Genomic DNA, 13,747 nt, shown 5'->3' with positions numbered 1-13,747 from the left:
CGATATGCAGCCTGAAACACACCTCCCTCACGGCCGGTGCAAGGCTCCCTCCTCACCGCAATGACTCCACAGTACAGACTGATACCGATGCTGAAGCCGCACCTCGGCAGCCATCAGCCACTCAGGTTCACACACAGGTTACTTGCCGCCTAGGGCTCCGGGGCATCGGTGACACGGGGCTCATTCCTCACCTCAATCAATCCGCGGGGGCCAGCGCGGATCCCAATCCGCAGCTCCGCTCCCACCGGCCAGTAGGGTACACGCACAGTCTTTTGGCCCATCTGGGCTCTGGGGCGTCAGCGGCGCGCCCACCATCCAACGCTGCCCGCAGATGAAGAGGCCGCGGCCCAGGGCTTCCCGCGCAACACAACTCACTGACACCACCATCCAGTCACCAGCGGCAGCAGCCCTGGCGAGTGCAGTCTGCCAGTAATACGCCCGGCGCTCAGGCCGTGCACCGCCTCCTCAACCAGGCTCGATGGCGCAGGGCTCGCCGTGGGTGTTCCGCACCTCCTTTCTGGCCACAGGAGGTATCTATCAGCTCCTCAGCCCGTGCCGATCACCAACATTGGTATGAGAGTACTAAAGTAGGCAATTTGAACCGGATAAATGACGGATTTTGTGCTCAGTCGGCAGAGCCGACAGATTAAGCAGCCATCTGTAGCTCGGCTTGGCCACGCCCCCTTATAGGATAATTAAATATACCAATTGGGGGTACACCAATTCGACCATGTACAAAGGCAGTGCACATTCATTTTGCTACTGGTTAGCAGAGGCAAAGTGCACAAAGTTCTAAAGCCAGCAAAAATATATCGTCCTGGAAAAGGCAAAGAATGTGGGGAGACCATGCAGAAAAGATTTCCTACAAGCAGAAATGGAGTTATTAACATAAAATTACAAGTTACGGTAAGGCAAGGTTTTTTACTCTAGGTAAATTCAAACTGAAACACCAGGCAGAATAAAAGAACTACAGCATTATGCCATTTTCATGCAATACAGATTCTCTGTTATATAATCTTATCCTATCACGTTCCCTTACAAAAACCTTTATTTCGGCAGACACAAAGAGAAGAATGAGTACATGCATTACACAAGAATAACACATAAAGCCATCAATAAAATCGTATCCACATTTGTCATTTGCTACCTACTATGGAAAGCCTAATCCAAATTCAATACAGATTGGAAAGAAACTACAGTGTTGGGTTTCAAGGACCCACAGTAGGCTGACCAAATGTTTAAAACATTATGCTAAAACGGCAAAAGAATACATTTGCAACTAAACAAAGCTGTGAGTAAAACAAAGCTTAAGCCATCTTTGTGTATGCTTTTGTGGTGCACATATCACCATGTCCAACATCAGGAAATGTGGCTGATAAATCTGGCAGTCCTACAACAGTATCAGACCTATATTAGCCACATGCCAATATCCACACAACTAGTGCATAACTTTGAATAAATGTTCACATCCTCTAGATTGCCAGCACTGGTTTACACAAATGTACACACATTTCATTGTCTCAGCCCTACCTTGTAAAATGATGGAAGAACAGAAGTTGGAGAGTTTTTCAGGGAAAACAGCCTATGAGCACCCCAAAGAGCCATTCCAACAAAGAACACTGCTCCCCGGAGCAAAGCTGCGTCCTTCATGTACATTCTAGAAAAAGCAAATAAAAGACAAGATCACCACAACAACCAAGGGAATACGCCCTGCACCACAGCTAATCCCCAAGCTGTACTTCATTAGCCTAAAGATACAATAGAAGATGTAACACATCAGTCAATAGACTACGCCTCACAGCATGTCTCTCCCCGAAAGTGTTCATTGGATTAAAAACACGACAAAACAGACGGTATATCATAACACTTGTGCGACTACGCCTGGCAGTGCGACCCCCCCATATGGCTTTTCATCTAAGTAACGTTACAAGAAGGGATATCAAACCACCCAAGGGCCAATGCCTCGCATCATTACTCTCCCTTCCATGGTTGTTCTTTATCAGTCTATAGATAAAACAGGTGATACTGCGCATCAGAGAAGGGTTACATACGGCAGGATGGAATCTGATTTCTAAAGTAAAAGATTATCACACCTTCAATAACTACTTCTCTCCATGTGTTTTCTAGGCACATGGATATAGAAGCCTAGCAAGAGCTTGAGACGGACTTGCATGGTCAGGTGGTGGAAAACTCAAACCACTTACCAGGGAATGTTGGTCAAGTCTTGCGCTCACTGTCACTTTACACATAACCTTCATTCTAAATAATCCCACTAACTGGATTTAAATCTCAGACGTCAAGCAGCATCCTAACTAGACCCTGGGCTACAGCCAGTGCAAAGACTCTTGAACAGTCTCCTGGTCACGCAGAAGTTAAAACAAAGCGACAAGACATTCGGAGACAAACAAGGGGGCTCACTACACACTGCCCAAATACAAGTAAAACATGCTACACTTCAATGTAAAGTGTAAACAAATAATTCAGCATGATTCAAAGGCACATGCATTCTTAAAAAAATTGTGGAGATCATTGAGATGAAACTTAGTTGAGTTCACTATTTTGCCTTGCTGTTCAGTGCGACACTCCCAAAACTGCTGAGGGAGCACTTCAGCAAGTGAAGTAAAGGTAAATGATTAATTCTGCCCACAACTTGAGGTGGTGATTTGCCTCAAACTCTCCTCCATGTACAGCATTCATACAAGTATTGCTTGTCCAACATGTGGCACATTTGCATCTCTTGCTTTGTCCCACTGTCCTCGGGTATGTGGTGTTCACAGTGTGGTGAGCATATTCAGAACCCCAAACAGTGCATGGGCTTTATGATGGCATGGGTGCAGCAGTTCTGCACGTCACACATGTGTAGAAGATTGAATGCTGAATGGTGTGCATAGTTGTGTGCCACAAGTAGTCTATGCTATTTAATGAATATAGTGAAATACTTCTTCAGGTCCATGCTGTGGGATGTGAACTTCTGTGTGCCTCTAGTTGCCCTTACATGAGGCCTATAAATGTACAGCGGAATGCCAATCTTTTATGCGGCACACATTAGCAGTACCCTTTATACATTTGCATCGTAGTGTGCCACTTCTTATCCTCCATATGACATGGTGTGGAAAGTGGCCTGTCCTTACCTGTCCTCCATGATGTGACACATGGTGTATATGGCAGTGTGCCCGAGGTGTGTGCCTAGGAGATTGCGCATCAGCTGCAAAGATAAAATACAAATTGGATTTCACTGGTTTAGCAATGAAAACATCTATTGAAAAACATGTTCCAGAGTTCTAAAAGCATAAAGGATCATAACATTCCGATACTGCATGTGACAAATGGTAAAATACGGAAATACTCCTTTAAGGGGTCAAACTACTACTGATAGAATACAAAGTGTTCATATTACTTTTCACAGAAAATGTGTTAAACTTATCAATTATTAGAATTACCACTAAATAAATATCAATTACAGAAGATAATTATTGAAAACAGTGATTTCTACTGAACTATGAACAAACATATGCATGTTGCGAGCACACACAAAGTTATGCTGCAGACCGGACATGGGGGCAGACAGATGCTGTTGTAGACCCTTTTAAAAACAGGAGTGGAGTTGTCCAAGACCTTACCATTGGCTTTTCAGAGAATGAAAAAAAATCAAGCGTACAACTGGGAATTAAAAAGTTATATTCAAGAATGCCTTCAACCACACATTTATATTTAAACAAAACAAGGCAACCCAATATGGTATACAAGGACCTTGGGTAGCAACAATTTAGAGAACAGTGTTCCTTGATAGAGGATATGGTAAGAGAGCAATGAATATAGACTAGAATCAATACTATATTGCTACTGTCCAGCCAGCCAGATTGAATAATTCTCAATTTTTAGGATCAAGCAAGACAAAAATAAAGTGTGCGATAAAGAACACGGCTGTTACACATTACATAGAAATAAATTAGTGTGCACGTGTCAAGCGAGTAGACGATGTTTCGATCCATTTTAAAAGAATAATGGGATCATCATCAGGACAGAATAGAATAGATGCCTGAAAGACATACAACCTTTACAATACATGAAATCGAGGAGAAATGGGGAAGAAAGGAGACAAAAAGAGAAGAATTGTCAGTGCAGTACTAAATTGGGAAGCTTCCCTCAATTGCAAAGTGCAGACGGCGCAGTGTCAAGTGCTAGTCAATTAAGCATAACAAGTCCGGGAGGTGAACTAGGTAGGTGGCAATGGATTACTGAAAAGCACGTGAAAATAGCCTAGGTGGCTGGTGCGCCCTGACGCGGTAAAAATACTGGAAAGTGTAGCCAGGGAGCAGAAAGAGTAAGACACTTCACAATGGGGTCATGGTAGGATTATAATACTTGCGCGGGGTGAATAAGGAGACTGAGAGCGCAGTGGCCTGGAAGGTGAAAAATGAGAAAGGGAGATGAGCCGGTCTGGTGGTACTAGCCGGGGCTCCAGTACTGTGCAAAAGCGCTGGGTGGGGTAGCTGTTTACCTTCGTGTGTGGCCAAGAAGTATGTTGCGATGGTAGATTTCCAAGGAAGGCAGAAGATGCTCCTGGGTCATTTGGCAAGGACGGCGCGGGGACCGTGGCAAGCCTCTGGTGAATCGGGATGGGGGAGCCTGCGGGAAAAGTAATGCGTGTAAGTATGGGGTAGGGTTGGGGCCAGAGAGGGCACTGATGGACAAGATCTTCCCTCTAATGAAGCAGGCGAATGTGCGCGGTGGCTTCAAGGGCATTAATTAGAAACTGCTCGGATTTCTAAAAGTGGAAAAGATCAATGGATTACTACCACGTGTGGTGTAGGTACATGTGTACCGGACAAGGGGTCGCGGAGGGCGGCTCTCCTTCAATCTGGAAACGCGAGCGGTGCTCAGAGGCAGGGGATTCGGAATCAATAGGGTGCAGTCTGCGCGGTGCTCAATGGGCAGACGGGGAAGATGTACGCGCCTGATGGTTTAAATAGCGCAAGAGGAGGGACAAGACGGTCAGGAATAGAGCAGACAATTATAGCAGCCATATTGGGTGTGGGTGCGCACAATCAGGGTCGATACCTAATATCTAACCACCGATTATTCTGTAGCTACAATTGAATGTTACTGACAGAGTAAGAAGATGAATTAAAGCATGGAAAAATTAAAAGGAAACATTTATTAACATGGAGTGTAACAATTGTTCTACTGACGGGTGAAGATATCTATTCTATTCTGTCCGGATGATGATCTCATTATTCTTTTAAAAGGGATCGAAACGTCATCGACTCGCTTGACACCATGCACACAAATTTATTTCCATGTAATGTGTAACGGCTGTTCTTTATCGCGCTTGTTTAAACCTTCACAGTTGCAAACAAGCCTGTTCTCTTGCCCGATTGTTTTTGGTTTTCGTTATTATTTTTGTTCACTTTTGTTTGTGTTCACGTTGATGTTTTGGATGCAGGACTGTGTCCCACTTTATTTTTGTCTTCCTTGATCCTAAAAATTTATAATTATTAAATCGGACTGTCCGGCTAGACAGTAGCAATATAGTATTGATTCTAGTCCATATTCATTGCTCTCTTACCATATCCTCTATCAAGGACCACTGTTCTCTAAATTATTTGAACCACACATTATCACACTCTTCAAGGGGGTTTCAAACAAGGCCTAATCCACAACTGATCGAGGAACATCTTGCTGCATTATTGCATTTGTACCTATTCCTTCTGCTTAAACCGGAATAAACTGGCCAAGATCTTAAAGCCTTACCTTTAATTTACACTAAAAAAACTGAACAGAAACTCACTAATGCAAGTATAACTTGGTCGCTAAGGTCATCTTCCACTGAAATCAGTACCAGGATGGGGGTGAAGCATGAGTGGCTCCTGAAATTTGTTCAGCATCTATCTGAAGGCCTCTCAGATATCATGAGTGATTCAAATGAAGATTTTGCAGGACACATAGACCTAATCATCACACACGAAGCAGTTCATTCTTGCCGGACTCTTTCTTTCCGAATGGACAGAATACTATTTCACAGAATAGAATATACTGATTAAGTAAGGATCTAAAACAGCTCAGCAGAAAGATTGCTGCTCGAAACAGGAGAACATCTTTTACCAGAGGTATTAGGGCCAACTGTTAAAGCCAGCATTAATATACAGAATGACATACATCCTTCTGCAAAATGTGAATCGAAGTGTGAGAACATCTATTCCACTTTGTCCCTGCAGGAGAAACAGTAAAGAATAAATCCTCTCCTTAGTTTAGTGAGAAATTACACATTTAAGATAGGCATCAAATGAGCAAAATGGAACTGCTGCTGCTTCAATAAAGAAGCAAAGAAAGCAGGATGTTAAAATATGCTCTAAAAAAATATATCCGCGACTAAAGAGACAAAATGCTGCTAAAGAGACAAATCGCATTAATGAAAGGTTTGCTGTGCTAAAAGCTATACGTTTCTAAAAACTACACCAAATACAGAAAAGGGTCATTAGTGTGTAAATCACTCAGTTTTCGAAAATAAATTGTCTAATTCAAAAATAGTGTAAAACCCAAAAAAAACAAATACAAAACAAAAATAGGAGAAAATATAAGTAGCTGAGAAATATTTTCTTTTTACGTTTTAGCCCCAGTGACCGATTTACAAAAACTTTATACCAATACGTCCATCAGACTCTCCTGGTCGCAGGAATATATAGGATTTGTTGGTTGTCCAAAAAAAGTGATACCTTGGACGAGCAACTGACATGTACCTTATAATGATTTTTCACTGTGTACAAACCACTCCGCAATTAATATAGCAATATTTAATGAATCAAAAAAGGATATGAAGGAAACCTTAAAAAAAATTTAAATGTGCCAGAGATCAAGGGTTTGAAAAAGTCATTATTAGTACAACTGTAAATTTGGGACAGGACATTTTTATAAAATGTGTACTTTCTTCCACACTGTCTTACACCTGGAAGTTAAAAAAGGAAACTAGTTCAATTGCTAATTACAAATGTTTGACTATTTTGTGTTTCCTCACTTTTCCCCCCAAAACGGTACCCCACTTTTGTAAGTGGGCATGAAGCCTGCGAAAGGAAAGGCCCCAAAATGCAACATGGAGACATCAAATTTTCACCATCAAAATTGGCCCACTCTGGAAATGTGAATAGTTGCAGTATTTGGGCCCAGGCTCGGCCACTACCCAGGGTAACCTACTAAACTCAGACATTTCTGAAAACTAGATAACCAGGGGAGTTCTTACCCAGAATGCCATACAAACTTTGGCTACAACCATTTATTTTCCTTATGTTCTGTGAGGTAAAGTTCCGGAATAGGAGAGGCAAATTTCCTATCCCACAATTTTCCCACAACCCTCCCGATAAAAACAGTACCCCATTTGGGTGGCTAGGCCAACAAATGCAACAGGAACCAAACAAACCAGAGAAAATGCTAACTCTATATCACAACCAATCGAAGAAACTTTTCAAACCACTCCAGTTAGTTCAGATGCACACTAATATTCACCAACATATGGCGAGCCTCCCCACTCCTAGGTGAATTTAATTGATCTTCTTATGATCTCTTTTGAAGTGCTTTGTCAGATGCACATTGTGACTAGGAATGTGGGCCAATTGCTGGTCTCTTCCTATAAACCGGGCTGATCGCCCGGCTAAAATAATCCAAGTCACCCTGCCATCTCCCACCAGACATCAATAAAATCAGTTAATGATGAAATTCTGTTTAACAAAAGACCTAACTGGATTAACATGCTTTCGGGAAGTCCCCAACAACCCTGGAAAAAACTGCCCTCTATCTTCTGTCACCATACTCTGCCTATGACCAGAACATCATACTTTCCACATACTCAAAGGTGGCTCCCCGCTGGTAGAGATCACTTTACCAAAATGCTCAATAAACAAGACAAGATGAGACAAGACGAATAGCTATGCAATTCTTTTTAAGCATTCTCTAACTTTTGAAGACGCCATCTCACCTTCCAGCATGGCTCACAGAGCTCCTTCACATTAATGGTGCGGCACAGTGTAATGATGAACGTAAGCACACTCTCTGCTGGTAGGCAGTTGTAGCAAACGACAGCATCCAGAACCTGCAATGAAACCTGGAACAGAAGGACAGCACAGTCAACTATGTAGACATTTGAATGGACAGCATACCCACAGCGAACGGGACAACTTTATCTTAGCTAACTTTTCAGCTCAAAAGAATAAATGATAAATGAACTGCAACTAGCCCTAGAAAGCCTGTGCTGCAACTAAACCGCTTAGAAAGATTAAAATGACCAGGCATCTTGCATGTGCTAGATCTAGAAACATCTGAAAAGGAGGAAACTTTGCTTTGTAAATCTCAAAGAAAACTTCTTTGGCAACATTTTCTGTCATTTATTTAAAGGAAGTATATTATAAGAAAATATGGACAACCAAAAAGTACATTGGTTGAAAGCAAACTTTAAAACTGCAAGGAAATAAAACAAGGGGAAAAACTGGCATAATAAACCCATATGAAAATTTGAGGCCACCATCATAAGGATGCTAGAAGCTCCAATGTCCAATAATGCACTATAGAAGTAAGGTCCAAAAAACAGCCTGACTATACTGCTGTTTAAATGAGGATTATAGTGTCTTGCTCATCAATTTAACAAGAATACCCATAATAGAGAATGAGGATTTTCGTTTGCAATTTTTCCTTCTCCCGAATGGCGTTTTCTTAGATATTCATGTATTTAGAAAAGAAGAGCAATTAACCCTCTGCACCTAAATCCAGAAGCAAGAATATCAAAAGAACAGGGAAAGAGGCAAAAGGAATTCTACTTGTCGCAGAGAAGGTTGAACCACAAAGGTGTTACTTCAGAAGGCAAAATGAATGCAGTAAAGATTGGCAAAAGTTTGGTCTGGTATCTAGTCGGGCTGTCTGCTGATAGGGAGATTTCTCACAAGGACTTGATTGATTGCCTTTACTCTGGTGGAATGAACATTGGGCCTACAAGAGGAGGTCTTTTGGCTTTGAAAGCACGATGAATAAAATCAGATACTATCCCTTCCCTAGTGCAGATACATCGTATAATGGTTGTTGAATTCCATACATCCAATCTTGGTTTCCTTGTAGTCCGGTTCAGGGAAGGTCTGGCCTGGCAGTTCGGGGTGAACCGTTCCTACTGGAGCAGGGTCAAGACTGATTTGCATATGGCTACGTCCAAACTGAGGTCGCATGGTGGGCACAGAACGATGGGTTGGAATGCTACCCCGAGCGATTGCCAGTGGTTAGACAAATTCCCCCAATCACCTTTTGCATGTTAAATGACACTAATCAGAGCCAGAGGTTGGAATTAGCAAACAACAAAACCTGGTAGAGTAGCACTGTTTGCTCCTGGCAAGTTCTCAGTTAACAAGCTTTTCCAAACACAAAAAACAAATTCTCTTTCACTTGAAGTCATGTTCTCTGCTCTCAGGACACCCCCGCACCGCACGGCCACCAGCTGTAGCGTGTGCCACTCCATCCCGCTGCTGCACTCAGCCTCGCTGAGCCTGCCGCCACGACCCCGCCCCCCGCTGCTCTAGCGGGCCCGCGTGGATTGACTGCATTGCTTGTATTGCTTGTCTCTCCCCTCGTGCATTGACTGTATTGCTGTATTGCTTGTCTCTCCCCTCGTGCTTTCTCTCACTTTTCCTTTTTGTCTCCACCCTGTAGTTAACCGTTCTTTTTCTCCCCTTGTGCCATCTGCTATTTTGTCCTTGTCCCATCCGTGTTGTATTGGTCTACCTTGTGCCCGGTGCCCCCCGCCCCGCCCCGCTCCACGCTTCCCGCCGCCGTGCTCGCGGCCACGCCCCCTTTTCTTCTGTACCCTCCCCGCTCCCGCCTCCCAGCTGCTCCTCCCTCCCTCCCACTTGGCCATAAATGGCGACCGTGCGGCGCAGGTGAGTGTGACCTGCGCTCAGGACACCCCCGCACCGCACGGCCACCAGCTGTAGCGTGTGCCCCTCCATCCCGCTGCTGCACTCAGCCTCGCTGAGCCTGCCGCCACGACCCCGCCCCCCGCTGCTCTAGCGGGCACGCGTGCATTGACTGCATTGCTTGTATTGCCGTATTGCTTGTCTCTCCCCTCGTGCATTGACTGTATTGCTTGTATTGCTGTATTGCTTGTCTCTCCCCTCGTGCTTTCTCTCACTTTTCCTTTTTGTCTCCACCCTGTAGTTAACCATTCTTTTTCTCCCCTTGTGCCATCTGCTATTTTGTCCTTGTCCCATCCGTGTTGTATTGGTCTACCTTGTGCCCGATGCCCCCCGCCCCGCTCCCCGCTTCCCGCCGCCGTGCTCGCGGCCACGCCCCCTTTTCTTCTGTACCCTCCCCGCTCCCGCCTCCCAGCTGCTCCTCCCTCCCTCCCACTTGGCCATAAATGGCGACCGGGCGCTCGCGCAGCGGGCGCGCCAAAGGTAAGCCCGTCTGTGCCCGACCGCGCCCAGCGCCAGACCCCCTGGCACCCGCAGAGCCCACCCGGCGCGCCGGACCTACGACGCATCCGACCTCAACGCACTCAACGCCGGCCGGATCCCCGGATGCCACCAAGACACGCCGAGAGGCACTCACGGACCCTTCAGCTGCCACTCCTGCAAGTTCTCCTGCATCCGGTCCTGCACTGCACCCGCACCCGCCAAACCAAGCACCAGCCGCAACCACCTGAAGTGCATCCTGCTCAACACCCGCTCCATCCACAGACACGCCGTCCAACTCTGGAACCTGATCGACACAGCATCACCAGACGTCGCCTTCCTCACGGAAACCTGGATGAACGCCTCATCAGCGCCAGACATCGCCATCGCCATCCCGGACGGATACAAGATCACCCGGAGGGACCGCGTCAACCAGACTGGAGGAGGCATCGCCATCGTCCACAGGAACACCATCCGCATCACGACCAACACCGACGACACCCTCACTGCCGCCGAACACCTGCACTTCCAGATCCACACCGACCCCAAGACCACCCTTAGAGGCACCCTCATCTACAGACCCCCGGGACCGCGCACACAATTCAGCGAAGACATCGCCGACTTCATCAGCCCGCACGCCCTCCCCTCCGCTGACTACATCCTTCTCGGGGACCTCAACTTTCACCTGGAGAACAACGACCGCAACACCATCACCCTGCTGGACAACCTCGACCTCAAGCAGCTGGTGACCTCCCCCACCCACTACGCCGGACACACACTTGACCCCATCTTCTCATCCAGCAAGCACATCACCTTCAGCCACGCCACCGGACTCCACTGGACGGACCACAGCTGCGTCCACTTCAGCTTCAAAAAGAACACGATCCACCACCACCAGCAACAGGTTGCACGTAGAAACTGGAACAAGATCACAGCCGACCAGCTCGCCGCAACCCTGAGCCAAGACCCCCCCGCCAGCTCTGCGAACCCCAGCCAGGCCGCCAACAACCTCGCGAAATGGATCAGCAACTGCGCAGACTACCTCGCCCCACTGAGGACCCCGCCCAGCAGACCAGGCAGCAAGAAAGCACCTTGGTTCACCAACGAACTCAAGAGCTCCAAGAAGAACTGCCGTGCCCTCGAGCGAGCCTGGCGCAGAGACCCCACACCAGACAACATGACCACCCTCAAGCTCGCCACCCGTAAACACCACCAACTGATCCATACCACCAAGAAAACCGCATTCAAGGTACGACTGGACAACAACGCACACAACAGCAAGGAACTCTTCAACATCGTCAAAGAGCTCTCCAATCCCAACGCCGGAAACAACGACATCACCCCATCACAAGACCTCTGCAACTCCCTCACCACCTACTTCCACAACAAGATCGCAGACATACACAACAGCTTCAGCACACAACCGACGCACCCCATGACCACACCAACGACCCCCACCACCACCCTCCGCGCCTGGACTCCGATCACCTCCGAAGACACTATCCGCACGATGAACTCCATCCACTCCGGATCCCCAACCGACCCCTGCCCTCACCACGTCTTCAACAAGGCCGACGCTGTCATCGCACCCCACCTGCGGGACTTCATCAACACCTCCTTCGACACCGCTACCTTCCCAGAGAGCTGGAAGCACGCCGAACTCAGCGCTCTACTGAAGAAACCATCAGCGGACCCCACCGAACTCAAAAACTACCGCCCCATCTCGCTCCTCCCGTTCCCGGCCAAAGTCATCGAGAAGACCGTCAACAAGCAGCTGGCCGCCTTCCTCGAGACGAACGGATCCCTCGACCTCTCGCAGTCCGGCTTCCGGGCCAACCACAGCACAGAGACCGCCCTCATCGCAGCCACCGATGACATCCGAACCCTGCTCGACAACGGGGAAACTGCGGCCCTCATCCTCCTGGACCTCTCCGCGGCATTCGACACCGTCTGCCACCGCGCCCTAGTGCAGCGCCTCAGCAACGCGGGAATCCAAGGAAAGGCACTAGAATGGATCATCTCCTTCCTCGCCGGAAGGACACAGAGAGTCCGCCTCCCCCCGTTCAGATCAGAAGCCACAGAAGTCATCTGCGGCGTTCCCCAAGGCTCCTCGCTCAGCCCCACCCTCTTCAACGTCTACATGAGCCCCCTCGTGGCCATCGCACGCCAACACAACCTCAACATCACCTCCTACGCCGACGACACCCAGCTGATCCTCTCCCTCACCAACGACCCCGCCACCGCCAGAGCCAACCTACACGAAGGGATGACAGACGTAGCCGAGTGGATGATGAACAGCCGCCTGAAACTGAACTCAGACAAGACGGAAGTCCTCATCCTGGGCTCTTCACCCTCCGCCTGGGACGACTCCTGGTGGCCCACCGCCCTGGGCAGCGCACCCAAACCCACAGACCACGCACGCAACCTGGGCTTCATCCTGGACTCTTCCCTATCCATGACCAGACAGGTCAACGCCGTCTCCTCGTCATGCTTCAACATCCTGCGCATGCTACGCAAGATCTTCCGGTGGATCCCCACCAAGACCAGAAAGACAGTTACCCAGGCCCTCGTCACCAGCCGATTGGACTACGGCAACTCCCTCTACGCCGGAACCACCGCCAGACTCCAGAGGAGACTCCAGCGGATCCAGAACGCCTCAGCAAGACTCATCCTCGACATCCCCCGACACAGCCACATCTCCGGACACCTGAGAGACCTGCACTGGCTCCCGGTCAACAAAAGAATCACCTTCCGTCTCCTCACCCACGCACACAAAGCCCTACACAACCAAGGCCCAAGATACCTCAACAGCCGCCTCAACTTCTACACTCCCACACGCCAGCTTCGATCGACCAACCACGCCCTCGCCACCGTCCCCCGCATCCGAAGACCCACCACTGGAGGAAGGTCCTCCTCCTACCTGGCCACCAAGACCTGTAACTCCCTCCCGACCCACCTCCGCCTGACCCAAGACCACCTCGCCTTCAGGAAGCAGCTCAAGACCTGGCTGTTCGAGCAATAGCGGACCCCCCCCTCCCCAAGCGCCTTGAGACCCTCCGGGTGAGTAGTGCGCTATATAAATGCTGGATTGATTGAATGCTCTTGTGAAGAATGTGGTTCCTCTTCCCCAGATGTTCAATCAATCAAGTGCCCATATTGCAGGTGCTCAGATCAAACTGTTAAATACAATAATCACACACTGTCAAGCAGGATCCTACAGAAGTGATCCAGCATGCATGCAAGTATTTTGCATAGATCTTAAGACAGTAGAAAAAAAGGGTGATTAAACCATCTGTGTTGCCCAGTGGAGAGCAACGAGGAGAATT

General features: G+C 47.8%; 1 protein-coding gene across 4 annotated transcripts in view; it reads right to left on the bottom strand.

Moving 5' to 3' along the window:
• Nucleotides 1-13,747, bottom strand: part of TSC2 (TSC complex subunit 2) — a 243,100-nt gene that overhangs the window by 160,305 nt on the left and 69,048 nt on the right. For all 4 annotated transcript variants that reach the window (XM_085629402.1, XM_085629403.1, XM_085629404.1 and 1 more), the window contains exons 8-10: nt 7,970-8,095; nt 3,132-3,205; nt 1,531-1,657 (exon numbers count right to left, since the gene is read on the bottom strand). In XM_085629402.1, the coding sequence (XP_085485528.1) occupies nt 1,531-1,657; nt 3,132-3,205; nt 7,970-8,095 (327 nt within the window). The remainder of the gene's footprint in view (nt 1-1,530; nt 1,658-3,131; nt 3,206-7,969; nt 8,096-13,747) is intronic.

The sequence above is a fragment of the Triturus cristatus genome, chromosome 10, assembly GCF_964204655.1.
Source record: "Triturus cristatus chromosome 10, aTriCri1.1, whole genome shotgun sequence".
In the NCBI taxonomy this organism is placed as follows: domain Eukaryota; kingdom Metazoa; phylum Chordata; class Amphibia; order Caudata; family Salamandridae; genus Triturus; species Triturus cristatus.
Note: the sequence above shows the minus strand (reverse complement) of the source record. Positions and strands in the feature narration are given on the sequence as shown.